At 39.8% G+C, this 18,121-nt stretch overlaps 1 protein-coding gene and 1 long non-coding RNA gene across 4 annotated transcripts in view; one reads left to right on the top strand and one right to left on the bottom strand.

Moving 5' to 3' along the window:
- The window catches only part of SMARCAL1 (SWI/SNF related, matrix associated, actin dependent regulator of chromatin, subfamily a like 1), a 75,256-nt gene extending 65,105 nt beyond the window's left edge, over positions 1-10,151 (top strand). For all 3 annotated transcript variants that reach the window (XM_007501766.3, XM_007501768.3, XM_001367852.4), the window contains exons 14-17: positions 71-253; positions 1,950-2,050; positions 5,958-6,054; positions 9,809-10,151. In XM_007501766.3, the coding sequence (XP_007501828.2) occupies positions 71-253; positions 1,950-2,050; positions 5,958-6,054; positions 9,809-10,030 (603 nt within the window). In that variant the 3' untranslated portion in view covers positions 10,031-10,151. The remainder of the gene's footprint in view (positions 1-70; positions 254-1,949; positions 2,051-5,957; positions 6,055-9,808) is intronic.
- LOC103105750 (uncharacterized) overlaps positions 1-18,121 on the bottom strand; it is a 32,229-nt gene that overhangs the window by 8,490 nt on the left and 5,618 nt on the right. The window contains exon 3 of the long non-coding RNA XR_001624316.2: positions 12,558-12,776. This is a non-coding gene — a long non-coding RNA (uncharacterized LOC103105750). The remainder of the gene's footprint in view (positions 1-12,557; positions 12,777-18,121) is intronic.

The following is an 18,121-nucleotide window of genomic DNA, read 5'->3' as shown; positions in this document are numbered from 1 at the left end:
GAAGGCTGTTGCTGGGAGAAGGGTGATAGAGAGACTGTTGAGTGATCATTGTCTTTCCTTGTCTCTTTAGCACATTGGCTACATCCGAATTGATGGGGCCACATCCTCATCAGACCGCCAGACCCTCTGCCAACAGTTCCAGCTGTCTGAGAAGTGTGCTGTGGCTGTCCTCTCCATCACTGCAGCCAACATGGGCCTTACCTTTTCCGCTACCGACCTGGTGGTGTTTGCAGAGCTCTTCTGGAACCCAGGGGTAAGACATGCCAAAGACCCTCATTCTCTGTTCATTGTGGTCCAGGCAAAGGACGAAGTCCCTTAGAGAAGGGGAAGACGGCTTTCTTTGATCTTTTCTGGAACCTTGATTGCACATGTTCCTCCAAAGATTGTCAACTTGTAAGAATTTATGTTGGGATTTTAAGTTTTAACCTCCAAAAGCACTTTAATATCTCTTGCCTCATTTTACTTTCACAGTAACCCAATGAAGCAGATTGGAATTATTATTCCCACTCTACAAATGGGAAAAATTAAAAAAAAACTAATTGAAAGATTTTAGAATCATAGACAGTTAAAGAGCTTCAAAGAACTTTAGAAACCACTGAATCCAATTCTCATTTTATAGATGCATGACATACTTAGGCTGATTTAGGTTACATTTTACATGTTTAGGAAACTAAGTCTTCTTGAGGGAAATTGTTTTTTCCAAGATCAGCTAGCTATACTGTCCATCTGCTTAGTTAAGAGACAAAGCTTGGACTAACCCTTGAATCTGACTCAGCCCCATATTCTTGCTGTTAGGCCCCACTGTGGCTTGCTGTAATCCTTTTAGCCAATAAAGGATGCAGGTTGTTTTATATTGTTTGGTTTTGTTTTTCTTTCTGACATCTGTTATTTCTCCTGTTGGTTTTATCCCTAGCTTTGAAAGCTATCATATCACTTCTGCAATGGCGGATATTTTCAGTCTCATTAAATTTCCTCCTGAACTAAGAAAGTACTTACATCTTTTCTCTGAATTCCCATGAACTTTTATGAAATGTAGTTGTAATCGTTTAATTAAGATTGACATTTATGTCAGTGACAAGTGACTCTAAGTTATACTTGTGAAAGAACACCAAATTCCAGGTTATTTGTTTAAAAAAAGAGAGAGAAGGAAAGAAACAAACAAACAGATGACTATACTGGCAAATTAGTCTCCCCCAAAAGTCATTAAATTCTCTACTTGGGCATGTGCTTAGCCATTACTCTCCAGAGAGAAAGCTTCAGTTGCCTTGTATATCACAGAGAAGATAGAGGGAGCTGGGGTTACTTTTTTCCCAGTCACATCATGACTAGGACAATTAAAACCATTAAATAACAGACCCAGGATAGGATTGTTTAGTGGAAAGAAACCTGAAAGAGAAGTCAAAAGATCTGGATTCCATTTCCAGTTCCACTGCTTGCTAGCCATGGGACCTTGGTCAAATCATTTACCCTTTCTCAGCCTCACTCTGAGAAGATTAACATCTCTTATGTCTTTGAGTTCCTTTATCTCTTAAAATGTTTATGATGATACAAGTTCTGGTAACCTCCAGAAAGTGTGAGGCTTGAGAGATATAGCCCATGACTCCAAAGCACTTTCATATAACGCACTATAGTGATATTGGTCAAGAAAATTATGCTTTTTGTATAGCAGAGAAGTAATTTCTAAAAATATATATTTGTGAGGGGCATCTAGGTGGCTCAATGGATAGAAAGCCAAGTGTGGAGACAGGAGGTCCAGGGTTCAAATCTGGCCTCAGATCCTTCGTGGCTGGATGACCCTGAGCAACTCACTTAACCCCCATTGCCCAGCCCTGACCATTTGAAACCCATCCACAGTACTGATTCTAAGACAAAAAGTAAGAGGTTCTTTTCTTTTTAATTTGTGACATGCTACAATTGATTTGGGTCCTTTCATTCTTTGGGAAACCCAGGTATTGATTCAAGCCGAAGACCGTGTGCATCGAATTGGGCAGACCAGCTCAGTGACCATTCACTACCTGGTAGCAAGAGGCACAGCAGATGATTACCTATGGTAGGGATTGATCAACCCACAGTGCTTTGCAGGTTTGGTTTGGGGCAGGGGATTACACTGGTGATTTACTTTGTTGAATCCCCAAGAGCTTTCTCCTTTATTGGAAGACTCTGGGACATATTATAAAGAGCCCACTTATGAGTGCTGCTTCTTTTCAGCATTGGTATCATTTTAGTGATGTTTACAGGATTAAGGCTCTTAACCTAAGCACTAGAGGATGAAAGAAAATGTGGTCCCTATCCTCAAGCAGTTAACAGTCCAGAAGGATCTAATCTAACAAAATTGTGTTCCTGGGGTTTTGTTTGTAATTTATTTTTACATTTTTTTTTAAATCTCTGAGTATGGTATCTAAAGTAGAAAGTGATGGTGTTTGTTCAGTCATTCAGTCATGTCTGACTAAATTCCTGGATTATAGCACACTGGGTCCTTCTGTCCTTCACTATCTGCCAAAGTCAAACTCTTATTCGTTGCTTCCATGACACTATCCATCCATCTCATCCTCTGCCGTACCCTTTTCCTTGGGCCCTTAATCTTTCCCAACATCAGGGTCTTTTCTAATGAATTCTGTCTTATCATTATGTAGCCCAAGTATTTAAGTTTCAGCTTCATTATTTCCAGTGAGTAATCTGAATTAATTTCTTTAAGTATTGACTGATTTAATCTCTTCTCTGTCCAAGGGACTCTCAAAAAGTCTTCTCCAGCACAATTAGAAAGAGTCAATTATGTGATGGTTGGCTTTCTGTATAGTCTATTTCTCATAGTCATACATTGCTACTGGAAAAAAACAAACAAACAACATAACTTTGACTATATGGACCTTTGTGAGCAAGGTGATCTCTGCTTTTTAGGGTTAGGGTTAGGGTTAGGGCAGTGATCTTTGAGCCCAAGAATACAAATCTAACACTTTCATTTCTTCTTCCTCTCTTTGCTAGGAAATTATTAGACCAGTTGCCAAGATCTTGGTTTTTTTTCTTTATGTTAAGCTTCAAACCAGCTTTTACATTCTTAATCCAGAGGCTTCTTAATTTCTTCCCTTTCTGACATCAGAGTAGTATCATTTATAGATCTGAGATAGTGGATATTTCTCCTGCATCTTTAATTCCAGTTTTGGATTCATCCAATCTGGCATTTCTGTCTTCAAATTAAATAAATAAGGTGATTTGTAACAAGTTTCATTGTTCTCCTTTTCCAATCTTAAACCAATGAATTATTCCATGTTAGGTTCTAACTATTGCTTCTTGGCTAACATACAGGTTTCCTGGAGACATGATCTGACACTCCTGTCTTCTTTTGAGGACTTGTCATATTTTGTTATGATCCACATAGTCAAAGGCTTTAGTGTAGTCAGTGAAACAGAAAGATATTTTTCTGGAACTACCTTGCTTTCTCAATAATTCAACGAATATTGGCAATTTGGTCTCTAGTTCCTCTGCCTCTTCAAAATCAGCCTGCTTTTATAGTAATTCTTGGTTTCCATATTACTGAAACAAAGCTTGCAAAATCTTAAGCTGAAACAAGAGCAATTATTTGGTATTTTGAAAATTCTTTGGCATTCCCCTTCTTTAGAAGGTACAAATACTTTGGGATATAAAATGACCATTTTTAATCCAATGTTCTCCATTGAGTTTTCCAAGTTTGTTGCCATATTGAGTGTAACACTTTAACAGCATCATCAGTTTGGGTTTTAAATAGCTTGACTGGAATTCCATCACCTCCACCAGCCTTATCATTAGCATAGCTTCTTAAGGCCCACTTGACTTCATTCACTAGGACGTCTGGTTCTAGATGAGTAATCACACCATCCTGGTTATCAGTGATATTAAGATCTTTCTTCTATAATTCTTCTGTATGTTCTTGCCATCTCTTCTAATTCTTTGAAGTCCTTACTAGTTTTTGTTTATCATGCTCATTTTTACATGAAACATTCCTTTGATATCTCAGATTTTCTTGAAGAAATCTTATCTTTCTCATTCTATTGTTTTCTTCCACTTCTTTGCATTGATTATTTAAGAAAACCCTCTTATTTCTCCTTGCTGTTTTCTGGGATTCTGCGTTCAGTTGGATATAGTTTTTCTTTTCTCCTTTATCTTTTGCTTTTTTTCTTTCCTATATATTTGTAAAGCCTCATCAGACCACCATTTTGCTTTCTTGCTCCTCTTTTTCTTTGGAATGTTTTTTGTTGCTGCCTCCTGTTCAAGACTGCAAACCTCTGAGCATCATTCTGCCAGGTACTCTATCTGCCAGATCTAATCTCTTAAATTTTGTCATCACTCCTCTTCATATTCATAAAAGATGCTATTTTGGTCATACCTATATAGTCTGATGGTTTCCCCTACTTTTTCTAAATCAGATCTTAATTTTTCAATAAGAATCTCATTATCCATAGGCAGTTCTAGGCCTTGTTTTAACTGACTGTATGGAGCTTCTCAACCTCTAGTTGCAAAATATAAAATCAATCTGATTTTGATATTGACGATCTGGTGATGTGCATGTGCAGAGTCGCCTTTTGGGTTGCGAAAAAAGCGTTTGCCGTGACCAGAGAGTCACCATGAAAAACTATTAGTAACTGCCCTTTTTCTTTCTGTATTCCAAGGCCAAACTTGTCCATTTTTCCAATTATCTTTTGATTTCCTCCATTAGCATCCCAATCCCTGATGATAAATATAACATCTTCTTTTGATGTCATTTCTAGACGTTGTAAAACTTTATAGAATTTCATAGAAAAATTTTAACCTCTTCAGCATCCAAGTGGTTGGGACATAGACTTTTATTACCGTGATATTGAATGGCTTGCCTTGTATTTGAACAAATATCATTCTTTATTTTTGAGATTATAAGGTATTCAGTAGTAAATGATACTAGGTGACTTCTTTGCATGTTAATGAGAAAGATCAATTAGCATTATTATCCATAAGGAAGTGACTCACCCTAACATAGGCCTACAGATCTCATCATTCTCAGTATGTAACAGTAAAAATTCTTTTTTGTATATAGATTGAATTAGATAAGCAATGAGATCCCATCCAACTAGAAAATTCTACGAGGGTAGGTCATAAATCTACCCTGGCCTTCTCATCCTTGTATGTGTTCTTCTCTCCTCCTTTCCCCTAAAGTCCCCTTTGCTTTAGAGCATAACTTCCATCAATTCCATCAATTTGTTTTCTTTAGATGTATTTTGATAACTATGTTTCAATATAGTTGATTTCCTATAAACCTATGTATTATGTGAATTTGAAAAGTATTATTTTGATAAGAGGTCTGTAGGTTTCACTGGACTGCCACAGGGGCATCTAACAATAAAAGGTTAAGAAGCCCTTCTTTATAGTGTTAGCCTGCTCTCCCATCCAAGCATATTTCTCAGGTCTTCAGTCGAACTATTCCTTTCTCCAGGTAATGAGGATAATGATGCTTAGTTTGTTGATTTCACTCTTGGCCAAGGGATTTCCCTCCATTGACTGTGGGGTTATATATTAGGCATCTAAAGATGTGACAGCTCTCAATAGGTCTTCTATCCATAGCCTCTGGACATTGAGGCAGGACACATCAGGGCATAAGAGAGGCCTGAGAATATACAATGGATAAAGGATAAGAGCCAGGGACTTTAAAGGCCCAGCTCTATCTGGAAAAAAAAAAATCTGTCCCCTTTTTTCCCCTCCTTTTCTGTAGTGTAGGTAGCTCAGCTGGAAAGAATTTGAGCCTAATTATTTCATGAGAAGTACACAGAGGATTAGTCTTCAAATTGAGAGGGGAAACTATGCTCAAGGTTACAGTCCTGCCTCAAAATTTGCAAAACAAATTAAGGATATAGTAACTACTTTGGGGAGGAAGATTGTCAGCTCCAATTTCAAATAGCCACTAGTTTTGTTCAGGTTATGATCACTCACTGCCTTTCATTTTCCCCCTGCAGGCCTCTGATTCAAGAGAAGATTAAAGTCTTAGGCCAAGCTGGGCTTTCTGAGACCAATTTTTCAGAACTGACCGAAGCCAGTGATTATTTCCACAAGGTAATGCTGGGGTACAGCTCCCTAGATGCCAGGGTAGAGGAAGGCATTGAGCTGCTTTGAGGCGACTATGTTACCAATAGGACATTATGAGTCACTCTTCCTGGCTTCCTGGCCTGGGAGTAGAAAAAGAGATGGCCCTGACACAATGCTCATTTCAATCTGTGTGTACATCTCTTTTGGGAAATGTGATGCATTTAACTCCCAACCATTTTAGGAATATCTCTGAGTCACAAAGTCTCTGCCTAGATCCAAGCCATTAGAAGCTGACAGAAATATGGTCCTGGGAGCTCTGGAGTCTTCCTCAAGCTCTATTGAGAAAGGCGAGACGAGGATCCCAGCAGCAGTCTCTCGGGGGCCCCCAGAGTGTGGCCCAGTTTCCTTATCTTCCTGAGAGCCAAGTTGCTGTAGACATTCCCAAAAGGTGGTTCTCACCATTCTTTAGTCAGCATCATTCCTGGGAGAGGGCAGTACTCAAAAGGCTGAAGAAGTTTAAGCCCTGCCTAGGGAACATTCTGCTTTGATGTCTAACCCAGACTCAAGCACACACTTGAACAAGTACTTCTTACTGTTTGGATTTTTTTTAATTTAATTTTTTTTTCAATTAACTAAATGCTGCTTATTCACTTCTGTGGAACTAGTAGGGCAAGAAACTTGAGGGTTACATCAGGAATGGTTTTCCTGCTAAGTGGGTGCCTGGAAGTAAGAAATGGGAGCCCTTACTTCATGATAGATCCCTGTTTCTCTCTTGCCGAGTGCCCATCCCCTGGGTCTTTTCACAAGCCTGCTTTGGAAGGTGTCCTGTTCGATCCGACGCTTATTTTGATGAACCCTTCCAAGAAGGCATTGGCAGTCTGAACAAATAATAAGACTTCATTTGTCTTTTAAAAGTTAGTTCATAATTCAGGCAGTTTATAAATTTGTAGTTTTCCTTTCTCCTAGTTAAGTCTTAATTAAGCTTTACCATAGAAAGAATCAAAGCCTCACCATGAGATTCTTTAAAAAAGGCATCGTAGCCTGCCTTTCAACAGATAAATCATTTCATTAATTTTATTTTTTAATTAAAGTAAGCTTGAGCCAATAGATCCCTTGTTATTAAAATATATATATTAATAGGCAGAAAGCAACCTATTCTGTTTGGAAGACAGATTTTTAAAAGGAACCATTTTCTTTAGACAGTAATCCTACTAAATAAGACTGAATTAAAAAAAAAAAACTGATTTGGAATCCTGTTTTCTTTTCTTTTGACTGGTATTGGTAAAACTCATGGAATCTGCACAGTTTATAGTGATGTCTGTCTTGTGAGATAAGTAATGGCAGTATTTATTAATTAAATAAAATAAAATTTTGATTTATCCAGAAGAAGAAAATACAGGGTTTGAATGAAATGAATGGTCTAGCATAAGTTGATACCTTATGTATCAACCATAGACAATCCAAGAGAGTTATCACTGACATCAGCTACGTAGTACAGTAGAATGGTGATGCCACTCAAAGAAATTAAGGCATTAGGAAGGGAAGCCAGTTAGATAGGGAGAAGTGACTAGTTTTGCCTAGACATGAGTTTAACATTATGGTGGCATTTTAGTTCCATTAATGTCGATTAAGAGCCTCAATAGAAAGGGCTGCTAGGAGGTCTGGTGGATAAAGCACTGGGCCTAAATGTATAGAATCTGTAGATATCTGCCCACGAGATCACTGGTCAAAGTGTGTGGAGGGAAAAGGATCAAGCGCAGGACAGAGAAGCCTGGGTTCTCAGAACCTCGAGGCTGATTAACAGCCAGTGTGACATCTAGCAAAAGAACCCAAGAAGGTCTTATAAAACAGGCAGAAGAAGCAGGAGAGAGCATCGTCACAGAAACACAGGGAAGTCGGGTGTTTTGAGAAGAGGGAGGTCCAGAGTTTCAGAAGCTACCGATGAGAATTGAGAAATGATTTAGTAGTTAAGAAATCATTCGTAACCTTGGAGAGCAGTTTCAGTCAAGTAGTAGGGTCAGAAGACAGATTGTAAGCACTTGAGAAGTGAGTGGGAGGTGAGGAAGTAGAGACACCAGTGTTGACAATTCTCTCTAGGATTTTGGCAGTGAAAAGGAGAACATATGCAGGACCACAACTTGACAACAAGGCTAAGCGAAGGATTATTCAGGATGAGAGAGGCCCTGAGATGTTTGGAGGCGGTATGGAGGGATCCAGAAGATGAGAGATTGAAGGCGAGAGTAAGATTAGGAGGAGTGAGTCAGGAAAGTTGGAATAGGGGTGATAAGAGAAGGAAGTTTCAGAGTTTATTACAGAGGTAGCATTGAGATAGGCGATGATCAAAGATACATCCGTCCATTGGGTGGATACATTGTAGAAGGGACTCTTTTGAGCAGGATGGCTTTGGAGGTCCCTTCCAACTCTAACCTCTAACTAGAATTATGATATGGCCGTCCCTTTGGGTGGCTGAGGGAGAATTAAAATGTGAGTCATGAGAGAAATTGATGGACCTGGAGATCAGAGAGTACAAGGGGACATGAGCATGTATACTGAAGATCACAGCATCTGAGGTAGAGAAGAACACTATAAACCAGAAGTGGAACTCTTTAAGAAAGCTCAGAGAATGACCTCTGATCTATGTCAGATTGATATGGACTCTTTTGAAAACTATCACTCTTGCTCAGTTTGTCAGATATTCCTGCCAATAGTTTTGGCCAAAAAGTTAATCTCATGGGAAAGCTTTCTATTATTTGGTACTCAGATATATTTATTTTGTCTGTCTTTATCAGTGACAAAGTTCACTATAAATGGTATTTCATTTTTTTAAAGAAGATAAGTATCAGAATCAGTGCCTCCCATAATTAGGAGTTATACTGTCAGTTTTTTTTTTTAATTAAAAGCAACATCTGCTATATAAACTGAACAGATACTAGAAGTTTTGCATTTGACTTGTTTGTTGGTCTTCCCTCTAAAATGTAAACTAACTTGTTGTGTAGTTGATGAAATGTAAGTCAAATCCTTGGAGAAATAATCAAATGATACCCTACTGAGCAGAATGGGACAAAATTAGAAGATATATATTTTAGATAAAACTGACTCATTTTCCAAATGTACTTAGTATGAAGATAATGAAATTAATGAAATAAATAAACCCAATTACTACTCTCTACCAAAAAGGAAAAAAAAAGCTGAGATGGGGGAACCTGGATGCCAGGAGCTGACTGAGACAGAGATCTCACTCAGGACAAGGACTGATTTTCATTCTTTGTACTTGTCTTTATTGGCCTTAGCAAGTATTGGTTGACCAGTTGATTGACTGCTGAGCTATTTTAGCAAAGAGGTGGTTTAGAAATGGCATTGAGAACGAGCATGTGTCTACTGATCCTCCTGTCCCAATGTGTCCAGGGGCTCGAAAGAAGGAGCACCTAGTGCTGGAGAGGGTCACCATCATGGGGGATGCTCTTCAGGCAGTTGGAAAGAAGCCCTGGGAGTGGACAGCTCTAGCAAACGATTATCAAGCGTTGGCATTGATATTAAAGGAATATCTATGGTTAGAGAATGGAAAGAAAAGAAATCACAGAAGAAAGATCAGAAAAGTAAAAAGAAACCTAGAAAGTGGGTCAGGTCAGAATCCATAAATGACTTAGTGTTTTGTATAGCCAGGAATGCACAGAGGGCACTAACTGCTAAGGAATGCAGTAAAGTATTAGGACCCAGGACAGTTGCACAGGAACCTCATTTTGACCTTTCTTTCCTTCCCTTTCTTTTGTTCTTGCCAAAGGATCCCAAACAGAAGAAGATCTATGACCTCTTCCGGACTTCCTTTGAGGAAGACGCAGATGGAGAGGATATAGATGAGGCATTACTCCTGGAGGCAGCAGAATTCTCTGAGAGAGGATGCTCCTCAGAGATGTCAGATAGTGTTTTCCAGGATGGAGCTGACCCCTTGGAAGAAACGTCACCTAAGAAGATGCGAATCACTGACTTTTTTGATCAGAAATGACTCTTGCCAGGCTTGTCATCTGGCTCTCGGAAGGAAACAGATCTTAAAGAAAATCACTGATTTTTAAAATACCCTCATTAAAATAAAGCAAACTTCTATTTTGTTTTGTTTTGTTTTTCAACCTGTTTTCACTTGTTTTGTGACTGTTTCTGGATTTTATTTTTGCCGTTCTGACTAGACATCATCCAGAAGCAGATAAAATGTTGGCCTTGATGGACCCTAGGTTCAAATTCTGCCTCTTATATACTACTGTGTGACCCTAGATGAGTTATTTGCCTTCTTTATGGCCCAGACAACTCCTCCCCTAAGGCTTACCTAATAAATTAATAGATTGGTTTTGATCTGTATCCATACCCAGCATTGAGGAAATCCAATATCAATAAATTCAAGTATGTGATTCATAAAGTCCTCCTCTAGACTCTTAAATCATATTAATCACCTGATGTGTTCAGAGTTCAGCACCAAGCTCTGAGGCAGAGAGAAAGTTTAGATGAGACCCAGGCCCCATCTGCATGAATTTTACAGTCTAGTAAGGTACCAGACAGCTACACAGTTCATTGCCCCTCGGGGACAATAACATTCATAAAATTAAATATGCAGCCAAGTGGGAATACAAATCTCAGTCCCAAAACAGGGAGTTTATATCCGAAGAGCAGAAAGACAACATCTAAAAGGGGGCTAAAAAAAAAAGACCAGGTAGGAATGGTGTTGCAAGGATTAGCTCTTTGCTAAAAGCAGGAGATCCCACAGGGCAAAGACAGGGCCAACATTCCAGAGCTCTCAGGAGCTGAGAAACTGAACACACAGTTTCTGGGAGCAGTTGGTTGTCTTCTCTGGAGGAGTGAGAGGTTGTTGCTTTCCCTAATAGTCAGGAGAGCCAAGAGGGTTTTCTGTCTGGTTATTCTGGGGTAGACCCAGAGAGCCAGTGATTCCCTCCCCTTTGCCTTTCCTGAGATTCTGCCTATGCCTGCTGCTGCTGCTGGTGTCTTCCTACTGGGACTTCTGCTTGACCCAAAGTGGACTCCAGTTATGTGAGAGTAACTTTGACCCTTATTCTTGCTCCTACCAAATCTTAATTACTAATTACTAACCCTACCAATTAGCAAAAGTGTATTTATGTCAGCATCCCACAGAAAAAATAGATGAACTGGAATACACCCTTTTTCAGCCAAAAGAGAGTTAGCCAATAAGGGGAGTAGAAGGAGGCGAGAGCGGTAAGGAAGGAAGGAAGAAAGAGAGAGAGAGAAGGGAAGGAAGGAAGGAAGGAAAGAAGAAACAAGCAAAGAAAGAAAAAGAAAAAAGGTGGAAGTTAAAAGAACCAATTTGGGGGAGAAAAATAAAATATTAGCACTCAGGGGAATTTATCAATTGCTTCTCCCTTTTCTGGAGCTGAGTATTAATCACTGACAGATCATTTCTGTCCCTGCTCCCTATCAATTCCCCCTCACCCCTGTGTTTTCATGTTCATAGTATGGCTTCCATTTTAACTTTTGTAACTTGTTTAGTTCAGGGCCCTTGGCAAAACTGGAGTGGGGATGGGGGCTCTGAAACTTTGAACTATGATTTCTAAAAACCACTTTTGTTGTTTTATTAGGTCTTAAGCTTTCTAAAGGTTAAAACTCTTAAAACTCCAGGAGCTGGTCTGCCCCCTTTCCTGACTGGGGTCTCTAAAGCCAAATCCCTTCTTGTTCCAAATGTGACCTTATCCAGCTCCTGCCTCTGGAACTGGGTTCAGAAGGTCTCCTTTAGGTGACCACAGGTGATCCAATTAGAATTGATTTCATAGTGCTTGGAGTAGCTGCTTTTACTTCCTTCTTGGCTCCATATGAGCCTTTTTCTAGGTCACAGTCAAACATTAAGCATCAAGAGCCAATTTCCAAACCTCTGGCTGCCCTGGTGAACTAAGCATTAGAGCCTTCAAGTTCTTTAAAATCTTTGCTTGGTGAAAATTTGTATTCCCTCAGAACAAAGGAGCAAATTGCAAAATGATAGAGCAAATAATAATAATAAACCCAATTCCATTTTTTACTTTAAAATTATGGGATATACTTCCTCCAAATTTTCAGTGGAGGAAACTGGGGCCAAGAGATAGGAAGTGCCTCTCTGGGAATCAAAGCTCCCTAACTTGATTCCAACTGTCATCTTGCCACCATACTTTAGTTGTCTTTCTCATCTCTTCCTTCTTACTAGGATTCCCAAGCTAAGAAATAGGAATCCTTTGTATTTACCACAGTTGGCCAAATTCTGCTCACTGGATGGTGACGCCAATAAAAGAGGGAACTGGTGGGAACTGAGCTAATAACTAATTTGAAATTTTCAATTTAACTAATTAATTTAGAATATTTGACCATGGTCACATGAATCATGTTCTTTCCCTCCCCATCTCCCACCCCTCTCCTGTAGCCAATGAGCAATTCCACTGGGTTTTACTTGTGTCATTGATCAAGACCTATTTTCATATAATTAATATTTGCACCAGGGTGATCATTTAGAGTCTACATCCCCAATCATATCCCCATTGACTCACGTGATCAAACAGTTGTTTTTCTTCTGTGTTTCTACTCCCACAGTTCTTTCTCTGGATGTGGATCATTGCATTGCTGCTAGTAGAGAAGTCCATTACATTCGATTGTACCCCAGTGTATCAGTCTCTGTGTACAATGTTCTCCTGGTTCTGCTCCTTTCACTCTGCATCAGTTCCTGGAGGTCGTTCCAGTTCACATGGAATTCCTCCAGTTCATTATTCCTTTCAGCACAATATTATTCCATCACCATCAGATACCACAATGTGTTCAGCCATTCCCCAGTCAAAGGAGATCCCCTCATTTTCCAATTTTTTGCCACCACAAAGAGCTCAGTTATAAATATTTTTGTACAAAGTCTTTTCCCCTATGATCTCTTTGGGGTATAAACCCATCAGTGGTATGGCTGGATCAAAGGGCAGATAGTCTTTTAGTGCCCTTTGGGCATAGTTCCAAATTGCCTTCCAGAATGGATGGATCAATTCACAACTCCACCAGCAATGCATGAATGTCCCAATTTTACCACATCTTCTCCAACATTTTTTACTTTCCCTTGCTGTCATTTTAGCCAATCTTTTTCATTTTTTAAATAAAATCCTTGCTTTCTGTCCTATTAACAACTATAATGCAGAAGGGCAGAGTCTAGGCAAACAGGGTTAAGTGACTTGCCCAGGGTCACGCAGCTAGGAAGTGTCTGAGGCCAGGTGTGAACCTAGGACCTCCTAATTTTAGACCTAGTATTCTATCCACTAATCTACATAGCTGTCCCTGTCAACATTTTTAAAGGGTTTTTATGTGTCAAGTTCTGGACATTCAAGGAAAGTAAAAAACCATAATCTTTGCCCGCGAGGAGGTCATATAATGAGGGAGACAAATTTTACACAGAAGATAAATATGGCGTAAATGGAAGATAATCTCAAAGAGAAGGCTCTGGGGGCAGGGGGTAGGAAGTGAGGAGAACCTGCAGAAAGTGGGATTTGAGCTGAGTCTTAAAAAAAACCCAAGTTGGCAGGGGTTGAGGAGACAGTGGATGCAAATACATGGAGTCCAGAGAGAAAGTGCCAGTTGGAGAAACAGCCCGAATTGAATTTTGAGTATTGAATCATTGAATCATAGAGTATCAGGACAGAAATTAATTGTAAAAAAGCCTGGATTGATGGAAATATGTTTTGCATGATAATACATATATATTAACCCCCAAAAAAATTACAATTTAAAACATTAAAAAAAAAAAAAGAACTGGATTGGAGGGGCAGCTATGTAACATAGAGTGCCAGGATTGAAGTCAGGAAAACCTGGATTCAAATCTGGCCTCAGATACTTCCTTGCTCTGTGATCCTCAGCAATTCACTTAACCCTCACTACCTAGCCCTTACCGCTCATTTCTTAGAACTGACACTAAAGAAGAAGGTAAGGATTTAAAACTTTTTTTTAATTCAACATCAACTTTTTGGTTAAAAAAAAATGCTTTTTAAAGAAGACTGGATTGGTAAGAAGGAGACAAGGCGTGAAGGAATTAAAACAAAATAGATATATGATCCTGGAGGTGATGAATGTGTCATTTTTTAAACCAGATTAGTGATTTCATTGATATAGGGAATGCAGAGTTAGATAAAGCTCATTACCCATTCAAGTCTGCACACATTCTTCAATTTTATAGCCTGAGAGAGGTGTCAGGGGCACTGACATGTTAAGTGACTGTCCCAGGGCCATAAAGCCAGTGTGTGTCAGAGGCAGGATTTGAATCAAGGTCCTGACTTCAAAACCAGCCCTCTGTGTTCTGTTCCAAGCTGCTTCTTCAACATGGAAATAGAAGAATATAGACATCATAAAATAACTTGATGAGGAGGGAAGCATGGTGGTAGCCAGAGGGAGAATGTGGCCAGTGATTCCACAGAGAGTGCAAACTACCTTGAGTAAATGTAAACAGAAGAAGAATTTCCCAATATCCCACAGGAAGACTGGCACATGATCCTGGGTCATCTCTGGCACCATTCCTTCTTTCATCAGTTTCTATATCTGACCTGGCATATGCTTGGTGCAGGATCCAACCCTTGCCTGCAGTTCAATCTTAAATTCAACACTGTGTATTGGTTCCAAGGCAGAAGAGTGGTAAGGGCTAGGAAAGGGGGTTTAAGTGACTTGCCCAGGGTCACACAGCTAAGAAGTGTCTGAGACCAGATTTGAACCCAAGATCTCCCATCTTTAGGTCTGTCTCTATCCATTGAGACACCTAGCCACCACCATATCATGTTATTTTGTCCTACCACCACCAAGAATTGGCCTCTTGTGAATAAACTCCCCCAAAGAATATACTTAACCCTAATAAACATAAACCTATTAATAACCAAGTTGGCATGGGGCGCTCTTTCTTTGGTTTCTCAGTCTTCTCTTAGAGGTTATGCCAACCTACAATTGGCATAATCAGTGCAGAATAGATCTGCCCCCTTACATTAGTCAGTTAGCAGGATACTATGCCCCTCTACAAATCTTGGGCCCTTTCAAACACTCAGTGGTAAGGGGTTATCTTTAGGACCTGATCAGGACCTGAGCCTTGAAAAAAGCTAGAAATTCCAAGGATTCCCTAGAGATGAAGAAGGCATGAATTCCAGGAACGGAGGCAGGAGTGCCACATTCAGGCCATGGGAAGGAGGCAAGTTTGGCCAGAATGTGAATAGAGCAAGAAAGGTAATAAAGTACAATAAAGCCAGGAATTTCAGCCAGTTTTTAAATGGGAAGTCTTGTGGGTAGTTTACCTTTGAGCCATATACACTCTCAGATAAGTCACTAGAGCTTGGGGAAAACAAGAAAGGATGATCTTTAGTGGAACTTGACTTTTTTTCTTGGCTATTGAAATTTTTTTTTAAACTATTGAGCTTTGGAGTTTCAAATCTCTGGCTTCCTTTCTTCTGCCAGTCTCATGGAAGCAGGGGGCTACTTGGAGTTTTAATGAAGCTCAAGTGCTCTTCAAACCAGAAGAGAAGAAGACACAGTGGAGAGAACCTGATTATTGAGGCTCTGTATGACTGTCTGATATAAACTGTTTCCTCTCTCCAAGCAGGATGTGAATTTGGGATGATGGTGGCAGCTGTGAATACTTTCAAGGGTAAAATGTTCTGTTTGCCGCTGGAGAACTCCTTTGACTCGACAGCTAAAAGAACTTCTCTCTGTGGGCCGTTTTAAAATTAATTTATTTATTTTTATAAAAGGAAAGTGAATTTTGAGTGTTCTTGAAGAGTCTAGGTGACTCAGCAGAGATTATACAGAGGTTTTTATGGGGACGCATTATAGATAAAGTGTATACCTGACAGCTCTTTAATGGGATTCAAGATTTATCTGTGTGTAGAGAAGATAAATTGAGATTTTATGAGAGGCAGAATTCTCTAAAGACCCTTAGAGCTGATTTCATCAAAGTGCCATTCCCACTTCCTCCAGTCTGCTGTTTAAAGGGATTGTTCAACTTTGACAAAATTACTCATATGTGAAATATGTCTCGTGTATAAAGTGCCTCATTTTCTGTCATTCTAATGCTGGAGCTCAAGAGCTCTCTCATTTTCTGATTCTCAATCTCTGTCTCTCTATTTTACTCTATCCTCTATATCTCTTTTCCTCTACTTTTCTCTTGGCCTCTGTCTGTCTCTTTCTGTGTCTAGCTGCCTGTTTCTCTGTTCATCTCTCTCTCTCTCTCTCTCTCTCTCTCTCTCTCTCTCTCTCTCTCTCTCTCTCTCTCTCTCTCTCTCTCCATCTTTCTGTCTGTCTCTATCTTTGTCTCTGTCTCTTTCTCTCTGTCTCTGTCTCTCTGTCTCTTTCTGTCTCTCTCTCTCCATCTTTCTGTCTCTGTCTATCTCTATCTCCATCTCTGTCTCTCTCTGTCTGCCCTTCAATTTTATTCTCTTATTTGTTTTACCTTCTTCCAATCAGTCTCCCCTGAGCAAAAGCTGGGTATTGACTTAAAGGCAATGTAGTATAATGGAAAGAGAGCTGAATAAGGGAGTTAGTGAAAATCCTAGGTCTATCACCTAATGCTTGTGTTACTTGGGGGCAGATCACCTTTTGTCCTGTTTCCTCATCTATAAAATAGCGATGAGGAGTTCCTTCCAATTCTAAATGAATGAACCAAGGGGGCAGCTGAGTAGCTCAGTAGATTGAAAGCAAGGCCTCAAGATGGGAGGTCCTGGGTTCAAATATGGCCTCGGATACTTCCCATCTGTGTGACCCTGGGCAAGTCACTTGACCCCCATTGCCTAACCCTTACCACTCTTCTGCTTTGGAACCAATACACAGTATTGATTCCAAGATGGAAGGAAGGTAAGGGTTTAAAAAAAAATAAATGAATGAGCCAATGATAGAAAACTAGGGTGTGATGATCTCTCTGTTGACCCATGGGCAGTACTGCTTTCACTGGTTTCTTGAGAATGCCACAGTAGAAAGAGAATTGATTTTGGAGTCAGAGGACCTGGTTCAAATCCTGCCTCTAATGATTATTATTTGTTTAACCTTGGTCAAGTCAGAACCTCTCTGAGCCTTTAAAAGGAGCTGATTAGACTAAATGGTCACCGAGTTCCCTTCCAGCTATAGATCTATGATCCTGTAATTTTGCTTGCACTGGATTGGACTGAGCCAAGAATCATTCCTCATTCTCAAAGAAATCTCTAAGGAACAGACTTTTTGGTCCTGCAAAGAAGCAAGCGTCCTGTTGCCCCTTTGTTTCTCCAATCCCTCCTAGGCTGCAGCTTCCCAGATCTTCTGGTGTGCAAAGCAGGCAGTACCCACAATAGAGGTCTCATCTCACATATCCTTCCTGGGAACAAATGGCAAACAACAAGGGACACTGATATCTTTTTACTTGGGATATTTCCTAAAGGGGATGTCTGGCTGTGTCAGCTCCTAGTGTAAAAACTCTAATGGCTCCATATTCACTTCTAAGATCAGAGATAAACTCCGCTGTTTGACATTTAAAACTCTCCTAGGCCCTTCCTTTTTTGCCAGGTTTCTTACATTTTACTCCTCTCTACATTCTCTATGGTCCATTCCACAATGGGAGACGCTGATATTTATTGATTTGGGCTATTTTCCTGAAGTGTAAGTCTGGCTGTCATCCTCCTGTGGTACAAACTCTATTATTGCTCTTTGGTCATTTCAGTCATGTCTACTTGTGTGGACATTTGTGACTCCATTTTGGGGTTTTCTTGGCAGAGACACCGGAGGACTTTACCATTTCCTCCTCCAGTTCATTTTAGATGAAGAAACCAAGGCAAATGGGGTTAAATGACTTGCCAAGGTTGACACTGCTAGTATCTGAAGCTGGATTTGAACTAATCAATATGTGTTTTCCTAATTCCAAGCCTAGTGCTCTATTCACTCTGCCACCTAACTGCTCCATATAAACTCTAATGGCTCCCTATTACCTCTAAGATAAAAAAAATAAATAGCCTTTCCCAGGCTCCCTTTTCCCCTCCACCCTTAGAAGCTTGTTCCCTATCATCAAAAGGTACCTTCCATTCTACTTTATTTTTGTATGTAGTCATTTATGGATATGTTATCTTCTCCATAAGTTCCATAAAGACAA

The sequence above is a fragment of the Monodelphis domestica genome, chromosome 8, assembly GCF_027887165.1.
Source record: "Monodelphis domestica isolate mMonDom1 chromosome 8, mMonDom1.pri, whole genome shotgun sequence".
Lineage (NCBI taxonomy): Eukaryota > Metazoa > Chordata > Mammalia > Didelphimorphia > Didelphidae > Monodelphis > Monodelphis domestica.
This window is presented reverse-complemented; position numbering and strand designations above follow the sequence as displayed.